At 41.5% G+C, this 16,075-nt stretch overlaps 1 protein-coding gene across 1 annotated transcript in view; it reads left to right on the top strand.

Moving 5' to 3' along the window:
* Positions 1-394: 394 nt before the first annotated feature.
* Positions 395-16,075, top strand: part of usp42 (ubiquitin specific peptidase 42) — a 28,823-nt gene continuing 13,142 nt past the window's right edge. The window contains exons 1-2 of the mRNA XM_064950449.1: positions 395-487; positions 14,246-14,504. Coding sequence (XP_064806521.1) covers positions 14,255-14,504 — 250 coding nt within the window. The 5' untranslated portion in view covers positions 395-487; positions 14,246-14,254. The remainder of the gene's footprint in view (positions 488-14,245; positions 14,505-16,075) is intronic.

Genomic DNA, 16,075 nt, shown 5'->3' with positions numbered 1-16,075 from the left:
TGATGAAGGTAATCAAGCCAATAAGACTGGGTTGTTTGTTTGACCACCCTTTAATTTGAGGTAATTAAGACACTCACTCCTGTTAATTATTGTTATGCATGCCTAAGACAGTCATGAATCATCTGGGAGTAGTTGTATAAGCTTTGCTTTCGAAGTAAACAGGCATAGCACACACACACCTACGGATTGAAAACTAACCAAATATAATGTATGCTTACAAACTCCCCATCAGCTGTGTTTAAAAATATATAGTATAAAGACAAGTCGAGCACGGTATTCACGACACAAAGGTCAGACGTGTACGTGCTTTCTACGACTCATATGAACACGTTCCACACGGAGCCTAAGCGAATCAAGAGTTGCCTTTCTTCGATAGTACCCGGATTTGCCCGTGGGGAAAATAGCTACGTCATTGTTCACCGACGGACTACCCCGCTTGAAATAAGAAATGGACCTACACGAATAATACATTTGTGAAAAATTACAGGTAAGGGTATTTCTGTTGTATTAAATACTGAACATTTTAGTTATATATTCGAAGAATTCTAAACACTTTAACCTATTGGGTTTTGCTGTAGTTGGCTTACACCGGGCGGCTCACTGAGTGTCATGTCGGAGGCAAGCTTTCAACCACCAGTGAATTTTAAATCTCGAGCCCCTCCTTTTAGAACGTAGTTAGCCTAGCAGCTACATTGCTAGCCATATTTCCCGTTTAGATAAACCTGTGAAGGCTAAAATGTTTCGGCGTTCTTGTCTCCTGGTTAATCACGGAACTGTATATAAACACCACATGTATTGTTTTATAACTGAAAAGGCCAGCTAGCTAGCATTGTAACTAGCCACTAGCACAATGCTCATCGCCGTAGCATGTTTCGGCAGTATTAACTACGTTTCACAGTTACCATGGCGTTTGTAGTTACCATGCACTCACACCTCCGATTTAGACAGTCTTTGCTTGTTAATAATAAATGCATTGTTTACTTTCCGAACACTTGTTTACAAAAACACGGTAAAGTTTGCAATTATTTTCTGATCTCCTTTTGAATTGCGTGTTAGAGGCCTATCTCGTTAAAGCCTCAACCAGCCAGACTGCCAGGCAGAGGTGGGAGGGAACAGTTGTAAACGTGCGTGTGTAAAAAGTAATTCCTTTAATGGCTGGTTAGCTAGGTAACATTATTTGTTTGAAACTGCCACTTAAATCCAACGAATACTACTTTTATTTAAGTGCTTAATCGATGTAAATGTGTGATTTTAATAATTTGGGGAAATTGTATCTAATTGGTAGTACTATTTTAGCTAGCTATTAGCTTTCTATGTGGTAATGTTAGTTAGCTTCTTGCACAGGCAGCTGGCTGTGCGGATGGTGATGCTTGAAATGCTGGTTGAATCTTAGGTACCTCCAGAGAAAGCCAATTGGCTAGCTAAGTCTCCACTCTTCTGATTTGGTTGACGTTAGTGGGATCCTTGGGATGTACTCCAAACCTTAATAACCGTAAAGCTGCATTATATAACTTTTGGGTCTACTCCACCAAATGTACATAGAAGTGTTAGTAATAGCTATGTCATTCTCATTGAAAACAAGTTTAAGTAGCGGTACGATCTTTTCTGTGCGCTATTTCTATGCTTCCCTTGAGTTTCGTTTTTGCCTCTTACTTTTGGTTTTGTACACAAGTTTCAGCAGAAAATATTTCTTTAAATAGTACAATTATTCTCGACACCCCTCAAACAGAACTCTGGAACTCGAAGCTTTTCAGTTGTTGCCCTCTAATCAGTGACTGATTTAGACCTGGAACACCAGGTGTGTGCAGTTCATTTAAAGGTAGAACAGAACCAGCAGGCTCTGGACCTCGTAGGGTAAGAGTTGAATACCCCTGCTCTACATTGCCTCATTTCAGTTTGTGATAAAACAAGCAAACTTGCAACCAGGAATTGGCTGTGCGATTCTGAACATTGCAGCTTTAAGCCGTATCCCAATAATGGACTAAAGGAGCCTAAAATACTCCTTGGCTTTTAAGGACCTTACTGGTGGATTAAACTCCACTCCACTCCGTGGTGAAGGAAGTTTATGATGGACTTCACCAATTGCGTGGAGATGAGACCAGGGCCCGTATTCACAAAGCATCGCCGAAAAGGTCCTAGGAATCCTGTTAAAAGCTATTTTTTAAGACTAAAAAAACTCCCAGCTCAGAGGAGGTTTTAGGATCATGTTAAGACACTGCCCAGACAGTCTGATCCTGGCATAAAAATCAACTCATGAAAGTTTCTCGGCTGGTAATCACAACAGTTTGAGGTACCGCAAAGGAAAAATGGTTATGACGCTCATTGACATTGTTGAAAATGATGGGGAATAACACATCGCAAATGCATTGCTAGCTGTGCATGCTTCAGACAACCACAGTGAATGTGATTGTCAAATGTTGCAATGGTAAAATATTTGATGTCATTTTCACCTGACATGACTTTGCCTACTGTTAAAAATCACTCCTCTGTTTCTTGGTTGCTAAAATTCTAATAGTTAGCCTAATTTCAGTTTGACAAAACAAGCAAGTATAGTTTAGAGAAACAATGTGCCATCTAAACAGCTTTGAAATATATTTTCCATAACCAAAAATATTGTGTTTGGAGCTGGTGTACAAAAGGGAAATATTTAAAAAACAACATGGAATCACAGAAACCGCACACATAGAACACATCTACCACTTCTTAGACTAGCTTTCAATGAGAACGACAGATTTATACCACATTTCTATATGAATTTGGTCCGGTCACCCAACATGTTACAGCTTTAATTCTTTGATAATACGTTGGCATGCATAATAATTGGAAGGAAAAAAAGTGATTACTTGAGTTTGTGGTTAGAAGTATTTAAGCAATTCTGAATCATTTTCAAAAGCATGTAGGTGTCGCTTTATTTATTGATATTTCTATTTCATCATTCTTTAAACAACTCCAAAACAATTGCACGTGGTGCAGGAACCACTGACCTACTTTTTCTATTATCAAGACACCTGCTGGTAACTCTGTCCTGAACAGGCAGTTAACCCACTGTTCCTAGGCCTTCATTGAAAATAAGAATTTGTTCTTAACTGACTTGCCTAGTTAAATAAAGGTATATATATATATTAACCTTTATTTAACTAGGCAAGTCAGTTAAGAACAAATTCTTATTTTATTTATATATATATATATTAAAAAATACAGCCCCAGGCTTTGTGGACTCTTGCTCTGACTACATCAATTTGCCTAAGGTCAATATTTAAAAAATAATATATACATTTGTCTCTATCTCACACACGGTCAAAAAAATGTAGAACACCTACTCATTCATTATTTGTACTATTTTCTACATTGTAGAATAATAGTGAAGACATCAAAACTATGAAATAACTCATGGAATTTATCTAGTAACCAAAAAAGTGTTCAAGAAATAAAAGTAAATGTTATATTTGATGACAGCTTTGCACACTCTTGGCATTCTCTCAACCAGCTTCACCTGGAATGCTCTTGAAGGAGTTCCCACATGCTGAGCACTTGTTGGCTGCTTTTGCTTCACTTTGAGGTCCAACTCATCCTAAACCATCTCAATTGGGTTGTGATTGTGGAGGCCAGGTCATCTGATGCAGCACTCCATCACTCTCCTGGGTAAAATAGCCCTTACACAGCCTGGAGGTGTGTTTTGGGTCATTGTCCTGTTGAAAAATAAATGATAGTCCCACCAAGCGCAAACTAGATGGGATGGCGTATCGCTGCAGAATGCTGGTTAAGTCTGCCTTTAATTCTAAATAAATTACTGACAGTGTCACCAGCAAAGCACCATCACACTTCCTCCTCCATGCTTCACGGTGGGAACCACACATGCATAGATCATCCGTTCACCTACTCTGCATCTCACAAAAACACGGCAGGTGTAACCAAAATCCAATTTGGACTCATCAGAACATTTTTTTTGCATTATATAAACCAAATTGAGCATGTTTCATTATTTGTTACCTGTCCAACAGAACACAGTGTGTTCTTAAACATTTTACCCTATTTTTCTTGCCAATTTCATGATTTCCGTTTGGTAGTTAGTCCTGTCCCATCGCTGCAACTCCCGTACTGAATCGGGAGAGGCGAAGGTCGAGAGCCGTGCATCCCCCGAAGCATGACAATGCCAAGCTGCACTGCTTCTTGACACTGCTCGCTTAACTCGAAAGCCAGCATCACTAATGTTTCGGAGGAAATACCGTACAACTGGCGATCGTGTCAGTGTGCATGTGCCCTGCCCGCCACAGGAGTCGCTAGAGCGTGATGGGATAAGGACATCCTGGTCGGTCAAACCTGCGTGTGTAGTGATGTCTCAAGCACTGCGATGCAGTGCCTTGGACCGCTGCGCCTCTCGGGAGGGTGTTCTGTGGGGCCTCGTCTTTGTCTTGTCCCGTGTCTATCTATATATTTATTTATTTTCATATTTTTTTAACCTCAATTTCGACATACACTCCTGCCACACGCCTCACCCAATGTGGTATAGTTCTGCTATTTTCTATACTTTTATAACCGGAACCCCCAACAGAAGCTAGCCGCTGCTAGCGGTCATCAGCTAACCTCAGCCCGGTCAACTCCTGCCAGTCTGCACATCTGCCACATCTCCAGATTCCTACCAAAAGCTCTGAACCTTGTCACCTGGATTATCTCAGCTAGCTAGCTGCTATCCGAGTGGCTACTCCTGGCTAACGTCTCTGTCCTGAAGCAAGCACCAGTTAGCCTGGAGGCCCTGCTAGACCCATCTCTCAGTTTGCTGAAGAGGTCCATCAGCCACTTATTGGGTTACAATGCCTATTTTGCCAGTGGGCCTGGACCCCTTTTACTGCCAACACGGAGCCCTGTCAATCCATCACGACTGGTCTACTGACATAATCCGCCCGAGGGGGTATCAACAGACTCCTCCGTCGCGACGTCCCCTGAAGGCCCATCTGCTAGCCCCGGCCTGCTAGCTGTCTGAATTGCCGTGTCTCCTGCTCGCCTAGCTACTCACTGGACCCTATGATCACTCGGCTACACATGCCTCTTCCTAATGTCAATGTGCCTTGTCCATTGCTATTTTGGTTAGTGATTGTCTTATTTAACCCTTTTGTTCCACCTCGCACACATGCGGTGACCTCACCTGGTTTAAATGGTGTCTCTAGAGACAATACCTCTCTCATTGTCACTCAATGCCTAGGTTTACCTCCACTGTATTAACATCCTACCATACCCTTGTTTGTACATTATGCCTTGAATATATTCTTCCACGCCCTGAAACCTGCTCCTTTTACTCTTTGTTCCGAACGCACTAGACAACCAGTTCTTATAGCCTATAGCTGTACCCTTATCCTACTCCTCTGTTCCTCTGGTGATGTAAAGGTTAATCCAGGCCCTGCCTGGCCTCGCTCCACTCCCATTCCCCAGGCACTCTCATTTGTTGACTTCTGTAACGGTAAAAGCCTTGGTTTCATGCATGTTAACATTAGAAGCCCCCTCACTAAGTTTGTTTTATTCACTGCTTTAGCACACTCTGCCTAGTCGTGTCTGAATCCTGGTTTAGGAAGGCCACCGATAATCCTGGAATTTCCATCCCTAACTATAACGTTTTCTGACAAGATAGAACTGCCAAAGGGTGTGGAGTTTCAATATACTGCAGAGATTGACAGAACTCTGCTGGCTTACTATCCAGGTCTGTGTCCAAACATTTCGAGCTTCTACTTTTAAAAATCCACCTTTCCAGAAACAAGTCTCTCACCGTTGCCGCTTGTTATAGATCACCTTCAGCCCCCAGCTGTGCCCTGGACACCATATGTGAACTGATTGCCCCCCATCTATCTTCTGAGCTCGTGCTACTAGGTGACCTAAACTGGGACATGCTTAACACCCCGGCCATCCTACAAACGAAGCTTGATGCCCTCAATCTCACACAAGTTATCAATGAACCTACCAGGTACAACCCCCAAATCCCTAAACACGGGCACCCTCATAGATATCGTCCTGACCAATTTGCCCTCTAAATACACCTCTGCTGTCTTCAACCAGGATCTCAGCGATCATTGCCTGTGTCCGTAATGGATCTGCGGTCAAACGACCACCCCTCATCACTGTCAAATGCTCCCTAAAACACTTCAGCGATGAGGCCTTTCTAATCGACCTAGCCCAGGTATCCTGGAAGGATATTGACCTCATTCCGTCAGTAGAGGATACCTGGTTTTTTTCTTTAAGAGTGCATTCCTCACCATTTTAAATAAGCATGCCCCATTCAAAAACGTAGAACCAGGAACAGATATAGCCCTTGGTTCACTTCAGACCTGAATGCCCTTGACCAGCACAAAAACATCCTGTGGCGTACTGCATTAGCATCGAATAGCCGCCGTGATATGCAACTTTTCAGGGAAGTTAGGAACCAATATTCACAGGCAGTTAGGAAAGCAAAGGCTAGCTTTTTCAAACAGAAATTTGCATCCTGTAGCACAAACTCCAAAAAGTTGTGGGGCGCTGTAAAGTCCATGGAGAATAAGAGCAGCACCTCCCAGCTGTCCACTGCACTGAGGCTAGGAAACACTGTCACCACCGATAAATCCACTATAATTGAGAATTTCAATAAGCATTTATATACGGCTGGCCATGCTTTTCACCTGGCTACCCCTATCCTGGTCAACAGCTCTGCACCCCCCCACAGCAACTTGCCCAAGCATCCCCAGCTCTCCTTCACCCAAATCCAGATAGCTGATGTTCTGAAACCGCTGCGAAATCTGGACCCCTACAAGTCAGCTGGGCTAGACGATCTGGACTAGAGGTCGACCGATGATTTTTCAACGACATTACTGTTTTGGGGGGGGGCAAAAAAAGCCCATACCGATTTTTAAAATGTATTTGTAATAATGACAAAACAATACATCAATAAAATCATTTTAGCCTCAAATAAATAATGAAACATGTTCAATTTGGTTTAAATAATGCAAAAACAGTGTTGGAGAAGAAAGTAAAAGTGCAATATGTGCTATGTAAGAAAGCTGAAGTTCCTTGCTCAGAACATGAGAACATATGAAAGCTAGGGGTTCCTTTTAACATGAGTCTTCAATATTCCCAGGTAAGAAGTTTTTGGTTGTAGTTATAATAGGAATTATAGGACTATTTCTCCCTATACCATTTGTATTTCATACACTTTTGACTATTGAATGTTCTTATAGGCACTTTAGTATTGCCAGTGTAACAGTATAGCTTCCTTACCTCTCCTTGCTCCTAACTGGACTCGAACCAGGAACACAACAACGACTGCCACTCTCAAAGCAGCGTTACCCATGCAGAGCAAGGGGAACAACTACTCCAAGTCTCAGAGCGAGTGGCGTTTGAAACGCTATTAACGCGCACCCCGCTAACTAGCTAGCCATTTCACATCGCATCATTACACCAGTCTAATCTCGGGAGTTAATAGGCTTGAAGTCATAAACAGCAGAGCTGCTGGCAAAATGCACGAAAGTGTTTGAATGAATGCTTATGAGCCTGCTGGTGCCTTTCATCACTCAGTCAGACTGCTCCATGAAGTCCTAGACTTAATTATAATATAATTACACAAAAATGCGAGCCTTAGGTCATTAATATGGTAGAATCCAGAAACTCATCTCGAAAACAAGACGTTTATTCTTTCAGTGAAATACGGGACCGTTACGTATTTTATCTAACGAGTGGCATCCATCAGTCTACATATTCCTGTTACATCGCACAACCTTCAATGTTATGTCATAATTACGTAAAATTCTGGCAAATTAGTTCGCAATGAGCCAGGCGGCCCAAACTGTTGCGTATACCCTGACTCTGCGTGCAATGAACGCAAGAGAAGTGACGCAATTTCACCTGGTTAATATTGCCTGCTAACCTGGATTTCTTTTAGCTAAAAAATGCAGGTTTAAAAAAATATACTTCTGTGTATTGATTTTAAGAAAGGCATTGGTGATTATGGTTAGGTACACGTTGGAGCAACGACAGTCTTTTTTCACGAATGAGCACTGCATCGATTTATATGCAATGCAGGACACGCTAGATAAACTAGTAATATCAACCATGTGTAGTTATAACTAGTGATTATGATTGATTAAGTTTAATGCTAGCTAGCCACTTACCTTGGCTTCTTACTGCATTCGCGTAACAGGCCGGCTCCTTGTGAGGCAGGTGGTAAGAGCATTGGACTAGTTAACCGTAAGGTTGCAAGATTTTATCCCTGACCTGACAAGGTAAAAATCTGTTGTTCACCCCCTGAACAAGGCAGTTAACCCACCGTTCCTAGGCCATCATTGAAAATAAGAATGTGTTCTTAACTGACTTGCCTAGTTAAATAAAGATTAAATAAATGTGTGTGTGTATATATATATGATGATAAAATCGGCAAAATCTGTGTCCAAAATTACCAATTTCCGATTGTTATGAAAACTTGAAATTCGGCCCTAATTAATCGGCTATTCCGATTTAAGTCAACCTCTAATCTGGACCTTCTCTTTCTAAAATTATTGTTGCAATCCCTATTACTAGCCTGTTCAACCTCTTTCATATCGTCTGAGATCTCCAAAGATAGGAAAGCTGCAGCGGTCATCCCCTTCTTCAAAGGGGAGACACTCTAAACCCAAACTGTTACAGACCTATATATATCCTACCCTGCCTTTCTAAGGGCTTCGAAAGCCAAGTGAAACATCACCGACCATTTCGAATCCCACCGTAACTTCTCCGCTATGCAATCTGGTTTCTGAGCTGGTCATGGGTGCACCTCAGCCATGCTCAAGGTCCTAAAAGTTATCATAACTGCCATTGATTAAAAAAACAATACTGTGCAGCTGTATTCATTGACATGGCCATGTCAATCACCACATTCTTATTGGCAGACTCAACAGCGTTAATTTCTCAAATGACTGCATTGCCTGGTTCACCAACTACTTATCAGACAGTTCAGTGTGTCAAATCAGAGGGCCTGTTGTCTGGACCTCTGGCAGTCTCTATGGGGTGCCACAGGGTTCAATTCTCAGGCCAACTCTTTTCTCTGTATACATCAATGATGTCGCTTTTGCTGCTGGTGATTCTCTGATCCACCTCTACGCAGACGACACCATTCTGTATACTTCTTGCCCTTCTTTGGACACTGTGTTAACTAACCTCCAGACGAACGTCAATGCCATACAACTCTCCTTCCGTGGCCTCCAACTGCTCTTAAATGCAGTAAAACTTACTGCATGCTCTTCAACCGATTGCTGTCCGCACCTGCCCGCCTGTCTAGCATCACTATTCTGGACGGTTCTGACTTAGAGTATGTGGACAATTACAAATACATAGGTGTCTGATTCGACTGTAAACTCTCATTAAGCATATTAAATCTAAAATCTGCTTCCTTTTTCGTAACAAAGCATCCTTCATTCATGCTGCCAAACATACCCTCGTGAAACTGACTATCCTACCGATCCTTTACTTCGGTAATGTCATTTACAAAATAGCCTCCAACACTACTGAGAAGATTGGATGCGGTCTATCACAGTGCCATCCGTTTTGTCACCGAAGCTCCATATACTCGCCCATATTCGTCGCCAAACACACTGGCTCCAGGTCATCTATAAGTCTTTGCTAGGTAAAGCCCCGTCTTATCTCAGCTCACTGGTCACCATAGCAGCACCCACCTGTAGCACGCGCTCCAGCAGGTATATTAAACTGGTCACCCCCAAAGCCAATTCCTACTTTGGCCGCCTTTCCTTCCAGTTCTCTGCTGTCAATGACTGGAACGAATTGCAAAAATCACAGAAGCTGGAGACTCCTAACTTTAAGCATAAGCTGTCAGAGCAGCTTACAGATCTTTGCTCCTGTACATAGCCCATCTGTAAATAGCCCATCCAACTACTTCATACCCATATTTTTGTTTTGTTCCTTTGCACCCCAGTATCCCTACTTGCACATTTATCACTCCAGTGTTTAATTGCTAAATTGTAATTACTTCACCACTATGACCTATTTATTGCCTTATCTCCCTAATCTTACTTAATTTGTACACACTGTATATAGACTTTTCTATTGTGTTATTGACTGTACGTTTTGTTTATTCCATGTGTAACTCTGTGTTTGTGTCACTTTGCTATATCTCGGCCAGGTCGCAGTTGTAAATGAGAACTTGTTCTCAACTGGCCTACCTGGTTGGTTAAAGGTGAAATAAAAAAATAATATGGAAGCCTCCCAACATAATCCAGGTAGTCGGGCAGTTGTCTAGGCCCCTTGCTTAACTTCTTATGGCTGCAGGGGCACTATTGAGAAGCTTGGATGAAAGGTGCCCAGAGTAAATGGCCTGCTCCTCATTCTCATTTGCTAATATATGCATATTAGCTATTATTAGTAGAATTGGATAGGGAACACTGAAGTTTCTAAAACTGTTTGAATGATGTCTGTGAGTATAACAGAACTCATATGGCAGGCAAAAACCTGAGAAGGAATCCTAACAGGAAGTGAGATCTGAGGCTGGTATATTTTCAAACCATTCCATTTTGAAATCTCTGTTAGATATGAATGAAGATCCACTTCCTAGAGCTTCCACTAGATGTCAACCGTCTTTAGAAATTTGAATGAGGCTTCTGCTGTTATGTGGGGCTGAATAAGAACAGAATGCATCAGACTACTGGCAGAGTGCCAGTTCCAGGTCACGCGCATACCGCATGATATCTTCCTGTGTTCTGTTCCTCCTCTAGACACAAAGGAATTCTCCAGTTGGAACTTTATTGAAGCTATATGTTAAAAACATCCTAATAATTGATTCTGTAGTTAGTTTGAAATGTTTATTCGACATGTAATATAACTTTTGGGAGTTTTTGTCAGAAGAAACTGTCGACCAGCTCCAGCGTTTGGATAGGTGTACCTAACGCGCTAACAAAAGTTGCTAATTGGACATAAATAATGGACATTATCAAACAAATCAAGCATTTATTGTGGACCTGGGATTCCTGGGAGACTTTCTGATGAAGATCATCAAAGGTAAGGGAATATTTTGCATGTCATTTATGGTTATAGTTGACTCCAACGTGGCGGCTATGTGACTTATTCTGAGCGCCGTCTCAGGTTATTGCATGGTTTCATTTTTCTGTAAAGTTTTTTTTAAATCTGACACAGCGGTTGCATTAAGGAGAGGTATATCTATAGTTCCATGTGTATAACTTGTATTATCATCTACATTTATGAGTATTTCTGTTGAATCGATGTGGCTATGCAAAATCACTGGATGTTTTTGGAACTAGTGAATGTAACGCACCAATGTAAACTCATATTTTTTAAATATAAATATGAACTTTTTCAAACACAACATACATGTATTGTGTAACATTAAGTCCTATGAGTGTCATCTGATGAAGATTATCAAAGGTTAGTGATTCATTTTATCTCTCTGTGCTTTTTTTCTCTCTCTCTCTCTCTTGGCTGGAAAAATTGGCTGTGTGTTTGAGTTGTTGGTGACCTAACATAATCGTTTGTGGTGCTTTCCCTGTAAATCCTGTTTGAAATCGGACACTGGTGGGATTAACAACAAGACTACCTTGAAAAAGATATGATACATGTATGTTTCAGTAATTTTAATTGAGATTTCTGTTCTTTTGAATTTGGCGCCCTGTACTTTCACTGGTTGTTGTCATATCGCTCCCGTTAACGGGATTGCAGCCATAAGAAGTTTTTTTTTTATTATTCTCTAATGATCTGGCACTGCGTAAAGCCTGGGTATCTATTTATGCTGGTGTCTCAACATTATATACACTACATGACCAAAAGTATGTGAACACCTGTTCATCAAACATCTCATTCTAAAATCATGGGCATTAATATGCAGTTGGACCCCAAGATGTTGGAACATTGCTGTGGGGACTTGCTTCCATTCAGCCACAAGCATTAGTGAGGTCGGGCACTGATGTTGGGCAATTAGGCATGGCTCACAGTCATTGTTCCAATACATCCCAAAGGTGTTCGATGTGGTTTTGGTCAGGGCTCTGTGCAGAACAGTCAAGTTCTTCCATACTAAACTCGACAAACCATTTCTGTATGGTTAATGTACACAAAGTTAACATCAATGACATGCATGTCAATCTCTCTTGGCTTAAAGTAGAGGAGTGACTTCATCACTATTTGTCTTTTGTGAGAGGTATTGAAATGTTGAAAGCACCGAGCTGTCTGTTCAAACGACTAGCACACAGGTCCGATGGCAACCCATGTATACCCCACAAGACATGCCACCAGGGGTCTCTTCACAGTTCCCAATTCCAGAACACACTCCGGGAAACGCACAGTACTACGCAGAGCCATGATAACTACATGGAACTCTATTCCACATCAAGTAACTCATGCAAGTAGTAAAATCGAATTAACAAAACAACATAAAACTACACCTTATGGAACAACGCACACTGAAGAGACGCATACTTATACTAGTACTCTATATATACACACACACATTTTAAAATTGTTGTATGGTGGTATTATACATTTTGTGGTGTAATGATATTTTGTTTAATTTGTAGTTTTTTTTTTGTGCCTTAATGTGTTTGCACCCCAGGAATAGTAGCTGCTGCCTTGGCAATTACATGTTCTGTTTAGAGGCAAATTGTCTCTGTTTACACACAGGTCTTCGGAGACATATCTAATTAGCTCAGGCAATCGACTGTCTTCCTTCTGTTTTCATTAAAACAAGCACTGTAACATGGCAGTGTGGGAACCATATCAAGGTGTATAGTGATTTATCCTTTTTACGATTTCTTGCGGATATGAAAGATGTGTTCTTTTATGCTTCCTAAACCATACCGCAAGCGAAGCGCTGCATGTTGAGTAAGCATTGGGGCTCTTAGCAAAACACACCTGGTCAGAAGATACTATCGTCAATAGGTGACAAAAGGTAGTTAGACTGAATGTCTTACCATAACCCTTACCGTAACATTTTTACATTTCCACGTCAATGAGGACATCCAGCTGACGTCACCTAAGGATCTCAGATAGCAAGGACCCTTCTGATTTCAGGGAAAGATGGTGGATAAATTGTCTTACTCAGGCCGTTTACAATTGAGAAAAATTATAAGTTCTGGTCTGCTTATGGGGTGGCTCTCCCATAGGCACCAATACCAAAGATATTGTGCCATTGCGATAGCAGCCGGGTCTGGTTAGTTCATTGACTAACCAGAAAAAAATAGGGAGTTGGATGCCTAGCTTCCTCTTCAGTCTCTGGTTTCATTTTGGTGATTGTTCCTGTATGTCATTACTACTATCTACAATGTTGTTCATTTGACTTCAGTTTTAGCTAGCTAAAACATAATCAATCACTACTACTGACTGGTAGTGTAGTGATATCATTTTGTGTAATTTTAGTAAAGTTTTGTGTGTCAATGTATCTACTAGCTATACCAGTGTGTCCCAGATGCAACTCAAAAGCTGACCCCTAGTCCCTACACCCTATACACTTGTGGTAGTTGTAAAGGTTCTAATTAGTTGCAATATGATGAAACTTCCACCTAACCTATCAGTAATAAATTATTACAACAAACTTGCAGTCAGTAAATGTATCACTAAATCTGACTTTAAAGGGAGCTCTGTGTCGCATGTAAATTCAATGCAAACCATAAGCAGAGCATGCCTTTGGGGCTACTCCACTGTCTGCAGAACTCCTCCTTTTCCCTCAGAGGCTACTTTTGCTTTTATATCCCACGGCTGTGGTGTTGTCTACATGACTTATGACCCATTTACACCACCAGACAGACCACCTGCTGGTAATTTAGTGGGTCAATCCTGTTAGATGCTCTGTGTGATTGGTGCTACCTACGCACTGAAATCCTACCCGGCATATCTAACAATATCAGTTGATTTATTTAGGCACTGGAAACCTGTTAGTCACATTGTGACATGATGATATTACAGACAATCCGCTGTTGCTGTGCAGGTTCTTAGAATACGACAACATACAATTCCGTATAGTGCAGTGAATTCGGCACAATCTGCATCTTCAAGTAGGATGGTAGTACTGAACCATTAGATTGTCAGGAAATAATGTGAGTTTGAAATAGGATGCTTTTGGGTGGTTTAGGGGCTGTTTCTGTAAAAGTCTTTCATCCTTTAGCCACAGAGCTAGTCTTCAAGACCAATTTTTGTCACAGACAACTCCGTTCACAGTTCTCCCAACTAAGCATAGGTTAGCTGTAGTATCTAAAACAGCATTATCTAACTTCCTCTGTATTTATTTGTTTTTGTCTAACAGCAATGAACAATGACCATAGTTGACAGATCTTCAGAGAAATCTGACCACGAGTCAGTCGGGTGCAAGCGCTCCGGATCGCTGACCTTCCCTGGCGGCGACGGGAACGGGATGGACGGCGGGTGCTCCAGCTGGGGGGCGGGGGGTCCCTCATCCTCCGACACCCCCAGGGTGAAGACCGGGGGCTGCATGGGCCCAACCCCTGGAGCCACTGTCTACAGCAGCAGTGCTGCCATCACCGCAGACAGGCCCAAGGAGCAAGGTGAGGAGGGTTGATGTGCTCAATTCTGAAGTCTTTTGACTTTAACAGATAGGGATGGGGTGTTTCCATCAAAGGACGCATGAGCTCCAATGTGAAGTTCATAGCAGCATATCAAATTGAGTGTCAAATGAAGAAAATTAGGCATAAGTAAAGGCTTTGATTTCTGGATAAACAGATAGAAAAGGGGTCTTGGTTTTTCTGGTAGATGTTTTCTATCATAAATCCATCAACACAATGTTGACAAACTAATGTCAACAATTGTATTTAGTAATTGAAATTGTTTACCTTCTGTAAGTTTAAGAAATATTGCCCTGTGGGTTTTTGGAAACAGAATTACATCTTTAAAGGTGCTACAAATGAGAGATTTTTTTTTAAATTGTTGCATTCTAATTTCAGAAAATGTTTATATATATATAATATATAATATAGCACTAATAATTGAATGCTAGTGTTTCACAGTATTACTTACCCACCAGTTTTGTGATTGGCAGTGATATCCACCTATTGATTTCTCCCGCCGGAGTGGCATCTGTTGTCAAACTGGGAAAGCTGTTTTAGTGTTTGCAAGGTTGCATGGCCTGTATCCAGTGCGCGCTTTATGCATATGAACAAAACATTAGGAATACCTTTCTAATATTGAGTTTAGAGGTCGACCGATTAATTAGGGCCGACTTTTCAAGTTTTCATAGCAATCGTAAATCTGTATTTTTGGACACCGATTTTTGCCTCTTTAAAAAAAATTTTTTTTTACTAGGCACGTCAGTTAAGAACACATTCTTATTTTCAATGACGGCCTAGGAACGGTGGATTAACTGCCTCGTTCAGTGGCAGAACGACAGATTTTCACCTTGTCAGCTCGGGGGATTCAATCTTGCAACCTTACAGTTAACTAGTCCAACGCAATAACGACCGTTGCACTCCACAAGGAGACTGCCTGTTACGCGAATGCAGTAAGCCAAGGTAAGTTGCTAGCTAGCATTAAAAACAATCAATTTTAATCACTAGTTAACTACACATGGTTGACGATATTACTAGATATTATCTAGCGTGTCCTGCGTTGCGTATAATCTGTCTGAGCATACAAGTATCTGACTGCGCGGTGGTAGGCAGAAGCAGGTGCGTAAGCATTCATTCAAACAGCACTTTCGTGCTTTTTGCCAGCAGTTCTTCGTTGTGCGTCAAGCATTGCGCTGTTTATGACTTCAAGCCTATTAACTCCCGAGATGTGGCTGGTGTAACCGAAGTGAAATGGCTGGCTAGTTAGCGTGCGCTGATAGCGTTTCAAACGCCACTCGCTCTGAGTCTTGGGGTGGTTGTTTCCCTTGCTCTGCATGGGTAACGCTGCTTTGAGGGTGGCTTTTGTCGTTGTGTTCCTGGTTTGAGCCCAGGGAGGAGCGAGGAGAGGGACGGAAGCTATACTGTTACACTGGCAATACTAAAGTGCCTATAAGAATATCCAATAGTCAAAGGTTAATGAAATACAAATGGTAGAGGGAAATAGTCCTATAATTCCTATAATAACTACAACCTAAAACTTCTTACCTGGGAATATTGAAGACTCATGTTAAAAG

Source organism: Oncorhynchus masou, chromosome 31 (genome assembly GCF_036934945.1).
Source record: "Oncorhynchus masou masou isolate Uvic2021 chromosome 31, UVic_Omas_1.1, whole genome shotgun sequence".
Taxonomy (NCBI): Eukaryota; Metazoa; Chordata; class Actinopteri; order Salmoniformes; family Salmonidae; genus Oncorhynchus; species Oncorhynchus masou.
This window is presented reverse-complemented; position numbering and strand designations above follow the sequence as displayed.